General features: G+C 30.3%; 2 protein-coding genes across 3 annotated transcripts in view; one reads left to right on the forward strand and one right to left on the reverse strand.

The window, feature by feature from the left end:
* Positions 1 to 16,796, forward strand: part of LOC139097078 (uncharacterized) — a 78,367-nt gene that overhangs the window by 48,021 nt on the left and 13,550 nt on the right. The gene's annotated exons all lie outside the window — the stretch shown is intronic.
* LOC139096999 (uncharacterized protein PF3D7_1120600-like) lies at positions 6,548 to 12,910 on the reverse strand. Its single transcript, XM_070648758.1, has 5 exons — positions 12,702 to 12,910; positions 8,271 to 11,198; positions 7,269 to 7,460; positions 7,104 to 7,217; positions 6,548 to 6,606 (listed from the first exon to the last, which is right to left on the reverse strand). Exons 2-5 carry the CDS (start codon positions 11,089 to 11,091, stop codon positions 6,548 to 6,550), a joined length of 3,186 nt encoding a protein of 1,061 aa, XP_070504859.1. The 5' UTR covers positions 11,092 to 11,198; positions 12,702 to 12,910.

The raw sequence follows: 16,796 nt of genomic DNA on the forward strand, positions 1-16,796 counted from the left end.
TTGTTTGTTCCTGGTCTTTTCCATTTATAAACTCATTTAATTCAATTTCATTTAAAACATTTGTCTTTATGACGAGGTCTAAAATCATATTAGGGTCAATATGATATGCATTATAAATTGGATTAAATGAAGCTGTATAAAGAGTCTCTGGCTCATCATATTGCAACAAGTGTTTCAAAACTATTGGATCTTTCTTGAAGAAATCAATCAAAAATTCAAAAATTTGAGGCTGATCAGTTGAAAGAAGATCAATTAATTCTCGAGAATAGATATTAATTAAGGTTCTTGCCACTTCGATATTAAAATTTTGCTTTCGGCTCTCATAAAATTTTTTATCAATTTTTCCATTACGATTTCTTTGATTTAATTCATAAGAGTCTATCACTTCTTTTTGGTTAACCACGTTAGTACTCTGAATCTTAACAAAATCTTTCATGAAGTCACTTATAAGCCATTGATTATGACCGTACACTCTAATAAAATAGAAAAACAATTCGAGCCTTGTGTTTGCTTCTTCACTTCCAGCACAACTATTTGAATTGTAAATATTCTCAATCAAATATTGAGCAACAAGAAATTCAACGAAACTTTTGTGGGAAAGTTTAAGACTTCCGGAACCATCATCATGCAGTATGCCAATACGTGCAATTTCACTCGTACTTTTAATCTCATCTAAATATTTTAAGTCAAAAACATCTAAATCAGTAATTTTTCTCAAACTTATTGTATTAAAATCAGACAATTCATTGTACAATGCAAAAAACTGAAAAACTTTTATGAGATTTTCTTTACCGGATAAAACTTTCGTAATAAATTCCTCACTTGATTTAATTTTCTTCTTCCAAATTTCAATTTTCCTATGAATAAATGTATCATAAATTGCATACAAGTTTGCCGATTCTAAAGCATTTTTATCATCACCAATATCAGCAATCATAATAAGAATCAGGGGAATATTAATGTCACTGGAGCTTGATTTTGTTTCGAGGTTTTCAATTTGTTTAATTGTTTGTTCGATTCTGTCTGTTGAATTGCTTGGATCATTTTTTGAATTTATGTAACTGGTGATAAATTCTCTTCTGAGTGGCCTATCAAATGGAATCAGTTTGACGGAAATAATATTTAATTGATCTCGTAAATCATGAGAATGAGTGGGTCTAGTACAAATCAATTGAGTTATATTTGAATTAAAATAAAAATATCCAAAATCGATTACAGTTTGATAAAATTCAGACGAAACTTCATCTAAACCATTCCAAAGAATGAACATTTGACCAGATTCGCGAGCCATGTCAAATAATTCTTTTTCAAATGTAGTATTTGTAAGATAATTCTTAAGGTGATATATTAGATCTATATCATTATAGTTATCTATAAGCATTTGAAAATTTTCTGTAAATTTTTTTAAATCAATGTAAGAAACCCAATTTAAAGGTATTTTCATTTTAATATACTTTGCAAGTTGTTTAAAAGTTACCGTTTTACCCGAACCTGCCTCATCCGATAACATAAATGATCCTCTTAGTTTTGCTTGTGTGATGATGTCATCGAAATTCATATGGGCAAATTTAAACTTATCTGAATTCAAAGGAAGTGTTTGTGGGCTCGATATATAACTACTACTGTCTAAAATCTCATTTATAGATTCTTGATATTCATCATAGTCTACAAAATTAGATTTATTATAAAACTTCTCAAAACTTTCATTCTCATTCGGCTTTTCTGTTATAAATTTATGGTATATTAAGTTAATGTTTTCGTCAATAACCTCCCGTTGAATATAAAAGTTTACACCACTGTCTACCATATTTCCAACTATCAATGATCCATTAAACAAGACTTGTTTAATTTCTTTTTGGCTAAGAGAGTTAAAACTTTCTGGATAGTTTTCATACAAATCTCTGAATTTTAATCTCTCAGATTGAAAAATAACACTAGAAGTCAGGATTTTATTTTTTAACGGTTCAGCTAAACTTGTCCAGTTAAGTTTAATTAGAGAGTCAAGATTACTATCAATTTTCAGTGGCATATTCATGTCAAGCAAATTTTTGACTATAAAAGGTTTAAACTCATCATATGCTTTAGAGTTAAGTTTGAAAAGGTCATTCAAATGTACCTCAGTGTCTGCATATAAAACTACATGATTCTTAACAATCTCTTTATCCTTATCGGATAGTTTCGAATATTCGTAGTCCTTTTTACGGAAAATATAAGCAAAACTCCCAACACCAATTAGTACAATAATAAAAACAAGAATTGCCAAGACAAATCGCTTCCTTAATGCATAAATTTGTTCATCCTTTTTGGCAATTTCCTTTTCAACTCGTTCTTCAATCTTTGGAAGTGCCTTTTCCATTTCTGGAAACACTTTATCCTCATACAATCTGAATAATCCATTGAAATTACCTTTAGACTCCTCCAACTTTTCTGGCTGATCATGATAATAAGCCATCATGTGTGGTGCACGTACAATCAGTTCAGCATGATGCATGTCCTTTGGGTAGCATCCATAAACCATATCCACAATATCTTCGGTTCCACTCATGTTTTGACATTCTCTGGATACGTCCTCAACTTTATCTTGTGATTCCTGGTCGTCTTTTTTGTATGGATTTGCATCATTACTATAAACCAAATTCATTGCATAGTGACAGAGTTCATGCGCTATAGTTGCAATTGCTTCACGTTGTGTAGCTTTATCAAGAAGTTGCTTAGCTCCAATGTACATTCGACCTGATAAATAAAACAATCCAGCTGTTGATGACTCGGCAGTCGGATCAATTAACTCAACGGAATCACGATTGAAATCGAAAATGATTCTGAATTTTTTGGATGCTGCAACAATGAGTAAAATGATTTTAATAAATGGATTTTCGTTTAGCAATTTGAAGGCATTTTGAACAAGATCAAGCTTTTCCTGGACATTGGTGACTTCCTCATGACCGACATAGGAATTTGCCATAAGAGTGTTGATGTGCTTCTCAGGCATATCGATTGAATGCTTGAAATGAACCTCGCGGAGGTGACGCTTCTCATCGTAATCAAGTTTGTTCATAATTAAGATGACATCCTCATGTGGACCAAATATGACTTTATTTGTAAGCAAAACTTCATACATGTCAATCAGGTTGTTCTCAATTGCAAACTTAGGAGCTGATTCGTTCGATGTTGTATAGAAATGACGCAAATTTTTATTGATTTGTAAAATTTCTTTTACTTTTTCAACATCTTTGTCCTTAAGTGCTCTTCGAAGGAGCTTTGGTGTTTCCATGAATTGTTGAACCTCATTTGGGCACTTGCTGACATCAAGATTTGAAGGGTATGTCAAATTAGACTGAAGCAACATTAAGAGAACATCATAGTGTCCAGAATCAACAGCTATGGATTGCGCAGATAAATTACTTTCAGGTAGATCAGTACTTAACCCTGACTCTAACAACATTTTGGCAATTTTTGAGTTTCCTGACTCAACAGCGAGAAGAAGTAAGTTGAACCCTCGAGTGTCAGCGAGTAGATGGACCTCAATTTTATTGGCATCATTTCGATTTGTGTAGCCGGTATGAAGACCTGTGAATGTTTAGAATTAATTCTAGATTTCAACTACTTTTATAAAGCTTGTCTTACCTAAATGTCCTATTTTTAGCGAATTTGTCAAAAATACAGCAATAAACTCATACAGCTCAATGTATTCTTCTGATAGCTTTTCCTTATAAGATCTAAGGGTCAAAAGGCTACTGACATCCTTAGATTTCCAGAAAATTGAAAACTTATTCGCATCATTAGACAACAGCAATATAATAACTGACTTTTGGAGACATCGACCAGATAAATCTGAAATTTCTCTCGAATTTAAATCAACAAAGTCTTCATCAACTTCAAACCTTAGAAGAAGAACATTATTAGGCTCATTTAGTTCCGTTTTTAAATTTTTTGTGTCGAAAAATTGCAGCGCTTCGGAGAGACTTTCGCAGTTAGTTATTGTCCATTTCCTCACATCATCTTTCGTTTCTTTTTCCACAAGGAGGGCACTTCGTGGTAGTTTTGGAATATCTATGATTGTTGATGTTGGAAGTCCAACATTAAAACCTTTTAAAGAGAAAAAAAGCAATTTTAATTTTATTTAAGGCACTCTATGGAGTATTCATTTGTCAATTATGAGACCAATAGATTAATAGATTTAAACCATTTGTCAAGCTATTGCTAACTCTCGTCATTTTGATGGTTTACCATCAATACGGCAACTTAGTGATTCTCTTGACTCAATGAGCCCTAGCTAGGCCTAGTCCACTCAGGCATGTACCATTTCAGTAATGTGAATACATTCACACTCAATGACATACACACAATTTCATCTAACTTATATACGGACTATAGTATCGGAAGAAGCGTTTCACCGTGCCGTCCCATCTTCGAGTTCAAATTATTCGAGATTGTGCTAAGGCTCTAAGATAGCTTCATGGTGGATCGTTTTGACCATTACACCCACATATCCAAAAAATCCTGATACACCCTCACACTTTCTGATTTACTTTTATCACATTTTACTTCACATGACTTCCGTTCTTGTATCAGCAAAGGAATTGGGTGTTTATAATATAGATGTTAATTGGAAAACTAGGCATAATTACGCACATTTATGATAATGGAAAACTTTCATCCCACGGTCGAAAAATGACATTTTCGGTTTAAAAAACATGCCCTTTGACAGCCGTTAGTCTAGTTATTGAATAGACGAGTTCATATTATCTCGAGATTGTGATAAGAATCTAAGATAAATCAAAAAAATTCACCACGTGGTTTTCAAAACATAGCGATCGTTTTGACCTTAAACTTCACACACCTGCACTTATATCCACAAAAAATACACAATCACACACAAATTTAAATCACATTAAATGATCTGATTTACTTTTATCATATTTTGACATATTTTAAATAACTTACCAGAATTCGATTCTAATTGAGCATGAATCACTGGAACTTTCCGAATATTGAGAATTTTTGTTGCATCCTCTGGAGGAGATGTGTCTGGATCCATAATTGATCAAATTTATGATAATTTACACATGTGCAAAACTTCACATTAATTAACAATAGCTTCACTTTGATCACTTATAGAACATAACTCTAACTTCACCAATAGACAACTGATAAAAACAGTCAATGTGAAGATTCTTTTAAAGCCATAGATAAACCATAAAATAAGAAGAAAACAAGTTTTTAAACTATATATTATCTTTTTATTGAAAATCACAAATTAATTTATTTTATTACATTACATTGATGGTGTTTTCAACTTTAAAATTTCAAAAATTTTAAAAAATTTAATTTTTTCAATTTTTAAAATACTTGTGGTTTTATTAAGGAATCGAAGGATAATAAAACTAGTTTAGCTTACTTTACTGACTTACATACATCGATTGCCATGCAGATCAACTATAATCCATGGCATCTCTCAGATAAAGCCTAAACCTGACTCTATTGCTGTCTGCATTTTGCCAATTAATAATGTTTCACTGTCTCTATCAACAGTATCACTCCAAGAGTTCATTGGCCGTCCTTATGCTCATTTGCTAATATATAGTTTAGCTATTATCAAAGAGTAAACAAAAATTCTGTTAAAAAATCACGTCCTTGTATTTTTTATTAGATTGATGGTGAAATTAAATCAAGAAAAATCTAGTTTGATTGTCAAATAACTCCAAAAAATGGTAATTTATATTCAGATAAATTCCAATAATTAATTCTAGATTCTTAAAATCTCTATTTCCAAATCTTGATCACTGCTCATCTGCTCTTTACAATCAAAATTACACATTGTGAGTTGTACGATCATTCAACCATAGAAATTCATTCGAGCGAGATGTTATTTAACAATATTCGACACATACACATATTGTACGACATGCTACTCACTCAATGCACATCACACACTCTCACTCTCCCTCTCTCTCTTTTCTGGTATGTCTCTTTTGTGAAAAAAAATATTGTATGAAATTCAATTTAAATTTGACAATAAAAGGAAGGCACAATGAAATAAAAAATAACAATATTGGCATTACGTGTGGGCGTTAAGAATTGAATTTAAAATGGAATTGAATAGAATGAATGGATTTTATTTTTAAATTTGAGATCTTAATTTTTATTTCATGGGGGTTACTATTTACTACACACTTATTGTAAACATGCTCCTATGTGGAACTTAGGTTACAATAAAATGCTTTCTATCTGACGTTATTGCTTGCTCTGTCACCTAGTTTGTATGAATTACCTGTCCAATGCATTTCAGTTGACAATCTTTCATCACTATTCTGTACCATGTAGCTTTTGTTAGTTCCTGGACGTCTCTTCTCTTGTGGATTTTTACTGAGGCGGTGCAACAAACTTGTGTTTTTGTCTCAGCATTAAAATTCTCTCTGATATTATTTTTACGGAGCGTATGTTCAATCCAACCGTACTTCCTCAATTGAATCTTCTTGTTAATGTCTTTTTGACCTGCTTTTTGAAGAATCTTCTCATTTGAACGACCAATCATCTGGAATATAGTTTAACCAAATCTTAGGAATCCTTTTGTATAGCTATTAGCAATCTTTATACGAAGTGTATCTGTATATAGAATTTGGATTGTTAAGATTTAAGAATTAATTATTTTTATTGAATATTGAGATAATTGTGTACATAATTGTAAATTGTAATAGAGTATAAATTGAGGATTGCTGAAATAAAATTTACGGATCGTTCACATTTTGCTAAATTAAAATAAAACGTTTTATAATTTAACTGTTAATAAAATATTCAATTTCTTTATTTTAAATTATTTAAAATATGCACATTATTTATTTAAATTTAAATGTTGTTTTGAAAATTCGAAAATATTATTTTAATATAATTTTAACATTTTTACAGTCAACAAATTAGAACTAAAATGTTCGTTGTTTTAATTACAATTTTTAAATTTTATTTAATCTCTCGTGCACCTCAGGCTAGTGATTTCTTTAGATTTTTGTCAATTGTGTTCCAATCTCCTTGTGGCTTATTGTTAGTACTACTTATTTGGGGGGAGTTATATCTTTTTAATGCTTCAGCTTGTGTGAAAATTTTACCTGAAGTTAAATAGAATCCACTACTTCCCATAGCTACATTTTCATTAATTAAATTTTCTTTAAATATTTTTATAGTTTTTGGTAAATTTTGCAGTATTTTTGCACATGTTGGATCTGTATTGTATAAATTAATGTAGCTTAGAAGATTTAAAGGAATTTTCTCACTTTTTCTGTCTAGAAAATTCTGCAATTTATCTTCATCAACTAGAAATAAAATTTGTAAAGTTACTGACAATTGTTCACAAATTTCAGGATCAGAAAATGCTGCAAAATACAAGAAAAAGTCACTTGAATTTGTAAAAATGTCCCTCATTTCTGATTTGTTGAAATATTGTTCATAAATATTCATTATTAAATCTACAGATTGAATTGATTTTGAATTTAAAAGAGCAATTTGAAATATTTTGAATGAGGAGCTGTCGAAATATTGAAAATTGTGACTTAATTGATCGTTATTTAGATTTTGTGGATGATAAGAATTGTGAAAGTTAAAATTGTCATTCCAAAAATCACTTTTTGTCAAAATTCTCTTTTGTTCTTCAAAGTCAGCCTCATTTTTGAGGTAAAAATCCCACAAAACTTCAAAATTTTCAATATTTCTTGCTGATTTATGAAGAAGATTCTTGCGATTTATCATTTTTGAGATATTTTGTGATGAAATGAAGTTTTCAGTTTGATTTAATACAAATTTTAGAAAATTTATGTCAAAATTATTTAAAGAGTCATCAAAATACCTTAAAATTGCATTTTCGAAGAAAACTATCCTGTCATCTTCTGGCAGATTCTGAACTTTTGACCAAAAGTCTTCAATTTGATTACTGTCACAAATTTGATCCTCATCTTGACTATCATTAGAAAAACTATAAATATTATTAATAAGAATATAGGAACTTGCTGGATTTTTCAGAAGACTTGTCCATTGACTGTCGTTCAAAGTCGAATTCAACGATTCAAAAAGATCACAAAAATTAGATTTGGTTAAAATTTGGGAATTTTTATGATTATTTTGTGATTTATTGGAAGTTTCAAAAATGTTTTGGAAATCCTCTTTCGAAATTTTAGTTGAATTTTGATCACAATTGGTTTTGTCAATATTTAAGATAGTGCTTTGAGTATCTGTAGAATTTATGAATGAAATATTGTTAAAATCATCATTTTTCTTCATACTAGATTGCTCATTAATCTCAAATTTGGAATAATTTGATGAATTTTTAGCATTTTCAAGTTGATCTGCTTCAATTTTCAAATAATCTTTTATAAATCTGACCACAAAACCATCATTATGATCATAAGTCCTCACAAAATGATTCAATAAGTCAAGTCTTAATTCAGCTTCTTCAATATTAACGCATCTGTCTAAATTGTAAATATTCTGTATTAAATATTGAGCCAAAATAAAATCAGTGAAAATTCTGTGAGAAAGTTGCAAACTTCCGTCAAATTGTTGACTGATAATGCCTAGTTGTAGGACATTTTCATTGATTATGTCTAAATTTATAAGACTTTGATCAAATAAGGGGAAAAGATTGAATTTTTGAACATTTTGATCAAACTTGGTTGCAAAATTGTTAATTAAATTTTTAAAAATGTCAAGATTTGGTATTTTTAGATGAATTGGTGAACTTAATATAGACATTTCATATTTAAATGCAAAAATTTGCAGGATATTCGAAATTGAGTCTTGAATTGATGAATTTTTGTGAAAATTTTGATTGATTAAATTTAGTTGAGATTTATTTGAATTTCTGAGATCCTTTAAATTGATGATTTCAGCCCATTTATTAATCTTGACTTGGAAGAATTTATCAAAAAATTCATACAAATTAACTGATTTCAAACTTGAAAAATTGGATGTTTTTGCATGATTAAGATTACTATTTTCATTGCTTACAACATCTGCAAGCATTTGCAGCATTAATGGTGAATTTAAGTCTACAACATCAGAGTTAATATGCTCCAAATTCATTAATTCACTTGCTTTGAGTTGAAAACTTAAATTTCTTAAATTCAGATGATTTTTCATTAATTCTTCCTGATCTGAGACATTAAATTGACTAAATCTGTAAATTAACACATCAAATTCTGTCTGATGTGCACTAAAATCTATCAAATTGATGAAATTGTTCAAATTTTTGGGTGTTGTCGATACAAATTGAAGATTTTCAGTATTCAGACTGATTTCTTTAATGACATTCATCATAAATTGACTATAAGTTGGTGAAATTGCATCAATACCGTCCCACAAAATGACTGTTTTGTTATTTCTATAAGCTTGTTTGAGAATTTCTTTTTCAAAATTTGACGGAATTATTTTTGTGAAATTGTAGAGTTTTTGTACAAATTTTGATGCAATTTCATCATTTTCAAAATCTTCTGGATTTCCCAAACCCCTCTTTGAAATTTTCTTTTGAGAATATGAACCCTCAAACCCTTCAGCACCAGAATCATTACCAAATGCATCATCAGAATGAAAATAAGAATCAATTTTAGAATCACTAGATTGCAATAATTCAGCAGAATAATAAGAATAGTCAAAAATATTTTCCAAGAAATTCTCAATTTTCCCAATTTTTCCACTTCGGTTCATAAATTTCATAAAATTTCTAACCTCAATGTATGAAATCCAATAATTTGGGAATTTTTGCTTTAAATTTAGTGCAATTTTCTTAAATGTTGTGGATTTTCCTGAACCTGGTTTATCAGACATGATTATTAGTTTGTGATTTTGGGTATTTTGGATCATTTCATCGAAATTTATAGATTTAGGATTTTGGTCAAAATTGTCAGATTCAGTGAATTTTAATGAACTTTCAGTCTGTGATTTTATGATATTTTCTAAATTGACCGATGGATCAATATTGGATGCATTTCCATTAAATTCATGATTTTCGTCATTTTTGACTAAATTTTGTTTTATAAAATTTCTCTCAATGTAAAATTTCTCAGAATTTTGAACCATTTTGCCAATTCCAACACTTTTGTTATGCAAAACCTTAATGATCTCAGAATTTGACATCATTTCAAAAGCTTCTGGATATTCTTTATATAATTCATCAAACCTCAAAGTTTCTCCTTGAAAGCTACAATTTGAGGTTAGGACCTTATCCCTAAATGTGTCACCTAAAGTTCCCCACTTAAGTGCCACAAATTTCCTTAAATTTTCATACTTTTTATCATCTAAATTCACATTAATTTCTCTCCTTATCACACTCTTAATTAAGTCCCAGTCCATATTATGATATCCATTAGATCCAACGGGAAATAAGTCTTGAAACCTAACCTCTAAATTTGCATATCTAACTGGATATTCATGGACAATTTTTCGATCAAATTCAGTCAAAAATTTATACTTATATCTATAATTTTTAATATAATATCCTAAAGCTACAAATGTACATAAAATTAAAAATGTGACAATTAATTTTAAAATTCTGTTCCTTAATCTATAATTATTTAAATTTTTTTTGAATTTTTCTCTCTCGTTTGGGTCTTGTGGATTGTCAAGTGCCAAATTTACATCATAGCAGCAAAATAAGAGTTTTGAGTTCTTTTCAGATGATTTGCAGCATTCATCATCGCTGTCTGACTCATCAGACTCGCTGGAGCTGTCTGAAATGTCCTTTTTCTCACACTTTCCTGTATCAATATCAATTTTTACTTTATTAAGGAATTGTCTTGACTTTTCTCTTTCGGAATCATCTTTTTCGTTATTTTTTGCATCATTTTGGTGATTTTTGGTTGATTTTTTGACTTTTGGAGTTTTGAGTATGAAGTCATCATCGCTGTCTGACTCACCAGAGCTGTTGTAATAGTCTGAACTGTCACTTTTCTCGTGCTTCCCTTTTTCAATATCATTATGTTGATTTCTGTCTGATTTGTTGACTTTTGGAGTTATAAACATGAAGGTTTCTTGAAGTTCTACTCCGTTGTGTCCATTTCCGTGATCTTGTTTTGGAAATTTGTTCTTTTCTTTATCTTTAATGTCCATTGTTAATTTTGCTAATTACTAAGATGTGTAAGTTGAAGTTCTTGATTATTTTGTGACTATGTGCGAATTAGAAGATACCAAAATCAAGCGCAAGATGAACTGATTTTCTAAAAATAGAATTAGAAGAAATTATGATGAGAGTCGTTTATTTAAGAAGCGGCTGTTTGTAGTTTTGGAGTCCGGACTCTCTTAGTCTTCCCAACTAGGCATGAAATATTAGAATATGTGCAATATTTTACTTCACTTGTAGGTTAAATTTGCTCACAATTTTTGATTACTCGATTTCTACCCGATTGACTAAAATGTCAAATACTTCTCGTTTACACACTTAAATCATCGTTTACGACAAATTAGTCTACTAAGTTACACAGACTAGATAACACTGCTTTATCGCATTTTCAAATAGATTAAAAATTGGTTTATTATGAGTTAGTTTTAAATTTATGATATCAAGCACTTGAACCAGTAGTGAGCAACCTTTTTTGTATCACGACACATTTTAGTTCTAAAATTATTTCACATGATATGTTGTTCAATCCTCTTTAGCCACAAAATCTCAAAATTGTGGCACTAAAATACAATTTATTTTTGGATTTTTTGTGGCACAGCGTGCCGTGGTACACAGATTGCCAGACATAATTTATCTGTGAATAGACTAGTAGGAGGCAACCTTTGTATCGCGTCATACAAGTGTGCCACCAAAAAATGTCGGAATTCCCATAAACTATATGCCGTGTGCGGTGTCAATTGAAGCTTACAACCAAGATGTGACGCAAAAAATTAAAGGTTGCTCACCACTTAAAAAGACAGTTCATTACTCACAGATACTAAGATACAATCACCTGTCTCAACAAACTTGTTCATTTAAGCTCAATTTTACAAATTGTTTACAAACAAAAACGGGCATTCCTAAAAACTCCAAACACGTTTTATTGTGTGTATGAATAATTTTCTTTATATCAAATATCAAAATAAGATAATAAGCAATAATTACTTATGTAAATGCTGCATGCAAGGTCGCAGAGTGATGTGAATAAATTATTAATTTTTAGACAATATTTTGATATTTAATAATTCGGGAATTATATGGGGACGTTTATTTAGTACGTAACGTTACAGCTTTTTGACCCTCCTCCCCTAACTCCCTTGACCCTCCGTAACTAATTATTATTATTTAAGGCATAACAAAATCTCACCTTAAAGCGTTATGTAACAAGTGATTGGTCCTTATGGGTCATGATCAGTTACCCCAGTAGTTCACGTTGGCTCAGTTCAATTCCGACACCATGAGTCATGCCAGTTTTTGATCGATGTGCTTCTCGAATTGAATTTTTGATTGACACTTAATAGTAATGTAAATTTTAGAAAAAATTTTTCTCACAAGCACTTAAACTATTATTTTGGCAATTATTTCGAATCTTTTTTTGGTTCCGTTCGTCTACTGTTTGCTCTCCACAACATACATCAGCCAAGAAATTCCAAATAATCTCATTTAAATCGAAAAATTATTCACATCATTCATTTTGATCCGGTTTCTTAAGAATTTCATTGTCACATTCACTTATTATTCACAGTTTTTCTTTAGAATTTGTTTAAACTTTTTTAAATACCTTGCAAGAATGTTGAATCTGAATAATCGACTTAATTATTCTGCATACAGAATTGTGATTAATATTCAACTTCTTATTTTGTCAATCATCATTAACCACGCATGAATTCACATGGAATTTTTTTCTTCTTTTTATTCTAAATTATTCATATTTTTAGATTTTTTTAGATTCATAAGCCGGTGTTGTTGTAAAATTATGTTATTTTTGGAAATTGGAGTTTTTTCCAAGTTTTTTTCACTTTTTTATATTTTTTTAATTTTTGATATTTTTTAGTTTTAAGTTTTTGATTTTTTATTATTTTAATATTTTTTAAGCTGTTAAATTTTTAACAATTTTCAAAATTTTAGGAATTTTTAATTTTAAACTCAACTTTGTTGATTTTTAACTTTTTGAATTTTTATGATTTTTAATTACTTTTATTACCTTTATTCTAGTCCAATTATTGTTGAATTGCATATAAATTTTAATTTCATTTTTTTTTCAACAGTTTTAAATTTTTATAAGTTTTTGAAATTTTTTAAAAATTTTAAGTTTTCCAAATTTTTAAAGAAATTTTTACTTTAAATTCTAATTTTTTCACATTTTTTAATATTGTTAAATTTCTTTTGCTCTACTTAAACGTCAGCAACAATTTGAAATATTCACTTATTTTTTGCACTTTCAAATCTCAAGTAACAGCATAAAATTCATCAGATCACAAAATGTACAACATTATTCACCTTTCTAAATCTGCAGACTAACTTATTCCATTCATCATTCAACTCTTTTTGACTCATTTCTTCTCAATTTTTCTCATTTAAATCGAACCAAAATAAAATAATAAAAACACGCGTAGCAAATTTTTTTTTATTTCTTCATTCTCTACACAAACTCTCAATTTGTATAAAAACAAAAATATTCACGAGAGAAATAAATTTTATGAATAATCATCTCACATGGTATCCAAAAAAAATTAGAGGTTTTAAGCTACAACTGGCTGATTTGAGTATTATATAAGTTTTTAGCAGATATGATTGTGAAATTCGGTTTTATTTGCGTGTTTTTATCGGATTTTTAAGACTTTTTTTTTTTGGAGTTCTTATCTATTTTTGGATTTTTATTAAGAATAAATTATCATAAAAATTAATATCTGCATTCATGTGAATGCTGAAGATAAAATCTAAGATTTAGAGCATCGATTGAATTTTAAATCAAAACTTCGAACTTAATAATCAATTGAACTAAACAGCACAAATCGGTTAATCGATCAAAAATTCGACTTAGGTTGGTGTGACTCTGACTTGGTCTAAAAAATACTCAATAGGTTAGGTTAATTGAGCATATGCTCTTATGCTAGGATCAAGCTATATTTTAAATAGTATTTTGGACTAGCATTATGAGTCGAGGTAACTTGGTAGGCGGAATATTTTCGTTCTAAATATTGTGATACCGACCAACAGCGGTCATGGCTGACAATAGCGTCATCAAATGATTAAGTCAAGCTCTCGATAGAAACATTGATCATTGAAGTTTTAATGTTTTACGAAAAAAATTGGCCGGCTATAGAACCAGTTATAGGCGACTTTTTCTGAGCGAGATTTAGTCACAATTTATGAATCTGTACGGCCATTGATTACTAGATACTGTCTGGTAAATGATTGGGACTGATTCCAATATAAATTGTTGATTTACAGAGTGTAGTGGTTTGGATCTTTCAGTCGTTACACAATTATTAGTGGCTAAAATGTTCCTGAGCAGCGTTTTGGATCTCAACATTATGATTTTGATGACGGCTTTTTGCCCAATGGACGTTTTTTCTTTCCCCAACTCTGCACGATGCATGACCCAGGGTATATCAATACAACGTACCTAGCTCACAATTGGTTAATCGCAAAAATTCGACACTAACCGAGTTAGTGTGACTAGAACTTGGTCTAAAAAATGTTCACTAGATTAGGTTAGTTGAGCATATGTTCTTATGTTATGGTCAAGCTATATTTTTAATAATATTTTGGACTAATATTATAAGTAAAGGTAACTTGGTAGGCAATTTATTGTCATAGTTTCCTTATGATGACTAAAGACAATAAGCTGACAATAGCGTCATTGAAAGAGTGGGTCTGATTCCAATATAGTAGCGAAAAGATCCTGCGCTGCTCTGGATCTCAACACTAGGATTTCATTCTTAATTCTATACTTTGATGGTTGTACAGATAGAGAAGAGGCGTTTGGGGGTTATTCCTCAATTATGGACGTTATTGACATATTCTTCTATTTAATAAGTTTAACCTGAAGAGACTTAATATTGATATTATTGAGTATGTTCACTGATTGTTTGAGGTTCCTGGTGTGTCACGAAAAATTTTCTACAACCGACGTGTGTTGTGACTCAAAAAAGATTGAACAGCACTGACATACATAGGAAATGCCTAACTATAAGCTAAATCGTTAAGTGACAATTCTGATGCTATCAATTAGCAATTATTTACTAATTTTTACTAATTTCCTTCTTATTAACCACAACTAAATCTAGTCAGACAATCCGAATTAGCAACTAATTCCTAACAGAATATCCAAATCAATAAAATTTATTTCCAAAATTATTTTCATAAATCCAATCTCCAAAAAAATGTTTTTACCCACGAAAAATAAGAAGGCTTCAACAATGCGATGAGAAATTGATTTACAAAAAACTTTTATTTTTATCTTACAGCATCTCGTGTCTTGTTGTAAACATCGATTTTATTTCATGTTCAGCACAAAACTTTTTCACTCCTTTTTTTTTCTTCGTGTTTTTCTTGTGGAAATAAATTTTTTTCTTCCTTCTTATTTATGTTGTGCTTGTGATGCTGACGATGTTACATGTTTCAGCGACGCAATTTTTATTTCCTTGAATCATCAGTAATAAACTTAATATACAGATATGGCTGATTATTGTCTTGCTGGTGCCTGTTGGCAATAAATTTGGAATCTTTTTTGCTGATTCAGGAGCAATTTCAATTCAATTGAGGTGTTTAGGTGTATTAAGCATCAAAATTGTTGCAATACTCAAAAAAGTCAAATTTAAGGAACAAAAAAATTTCAAAAACTTCAACAAAATAAAGAAAATCTTTAAGCAGGAACAATGTTTCATTCTGAAAATACAAAATTAGAATCACAAATAAGTGGAAAAGGAAAAGTTTTTCCATCCAAATCCTTCTTGCTATTCATTCACGGTGGCATAAAGTCGACAGAGAGCACACATTGCATGATAAAAATAGAAAAACAAGTTGAGAGGAACTGAATATAGTTGGGTTGGAAGCGCATTTTATTAATTTTGGTTTTTTGGGTGTCTGATGCATTTATATGCGGATATTTGTAACTTTCTGCAGCTGTATGTGGCTATCTGTGACTATTTTTTTTTTATGATGCTATCTGCGACTATTTGTGGATGTCTGTAGCTTTATGCAACTATCTCTCACTTTATATGACTAATTGTGATTCTATATTGCTATTTGAGACTGTCTACAATTTATGCAGCTATCTGTGACTATCTACTGCTTTATGCAGCTTCGTGTAGCTATCTGTGACTATCTACTGCTTTATGCAGCTTCATGTAGCTATCTGCGACTATCTGTGACTATCTACTGCTTTATGCAGCTTCATGTAGCTATCTGCGACTATCTGTGACTATCTACTGCTTTATGCAGCTTCATGTAGCTATCTGCGACTATCTGTGACTATCTACTGCTTTATGCAGCTTCATGTAGCTATCTGCGACTATCTGTGACTATCTACTGCTTTATGCAGCTTCATGTAGCTATCTGTCACTATATGTGACTATCTATAGTTTTATTTGGCTATATGTGACTTTATATTGCTATTTGTGAATACTTACAACACTATGCAGTTATTCGTGACTATCTGTAACTTTTTGTTACAATTTGTGACCATATGTGACCATCTGTGACCATCTGTGACCATCTGTGACTACCAGTCTAAATGTCTGATCGTCTCACCAGTAATCTGTAGCCTTGTTTATAGCTCTACATCCAGTCAAAAACAATAAGATCAACTTAATCCTCATTATTTTCAAAATTCAGCTCCCATACAGCACATCTTTTTTGCGAAGGTGCA

The sequence above is a fragment of the Chironomus tepperi genome, unplaced genomic scaffold (assembly GCF_022539635.2).
Source record: "Chironomus tepperi strain 1889 unplaced genomic scaffold, CSIRO-AGI_Ctep_v1 contig_412, whole genome shotgun sequence".
Taxonomy (NCBI): Eukaryota; Metazoa; Arthropoda; class Insecta; order Diptera; family Chironomidae; genus Chironomus; species Chironomus tepperi.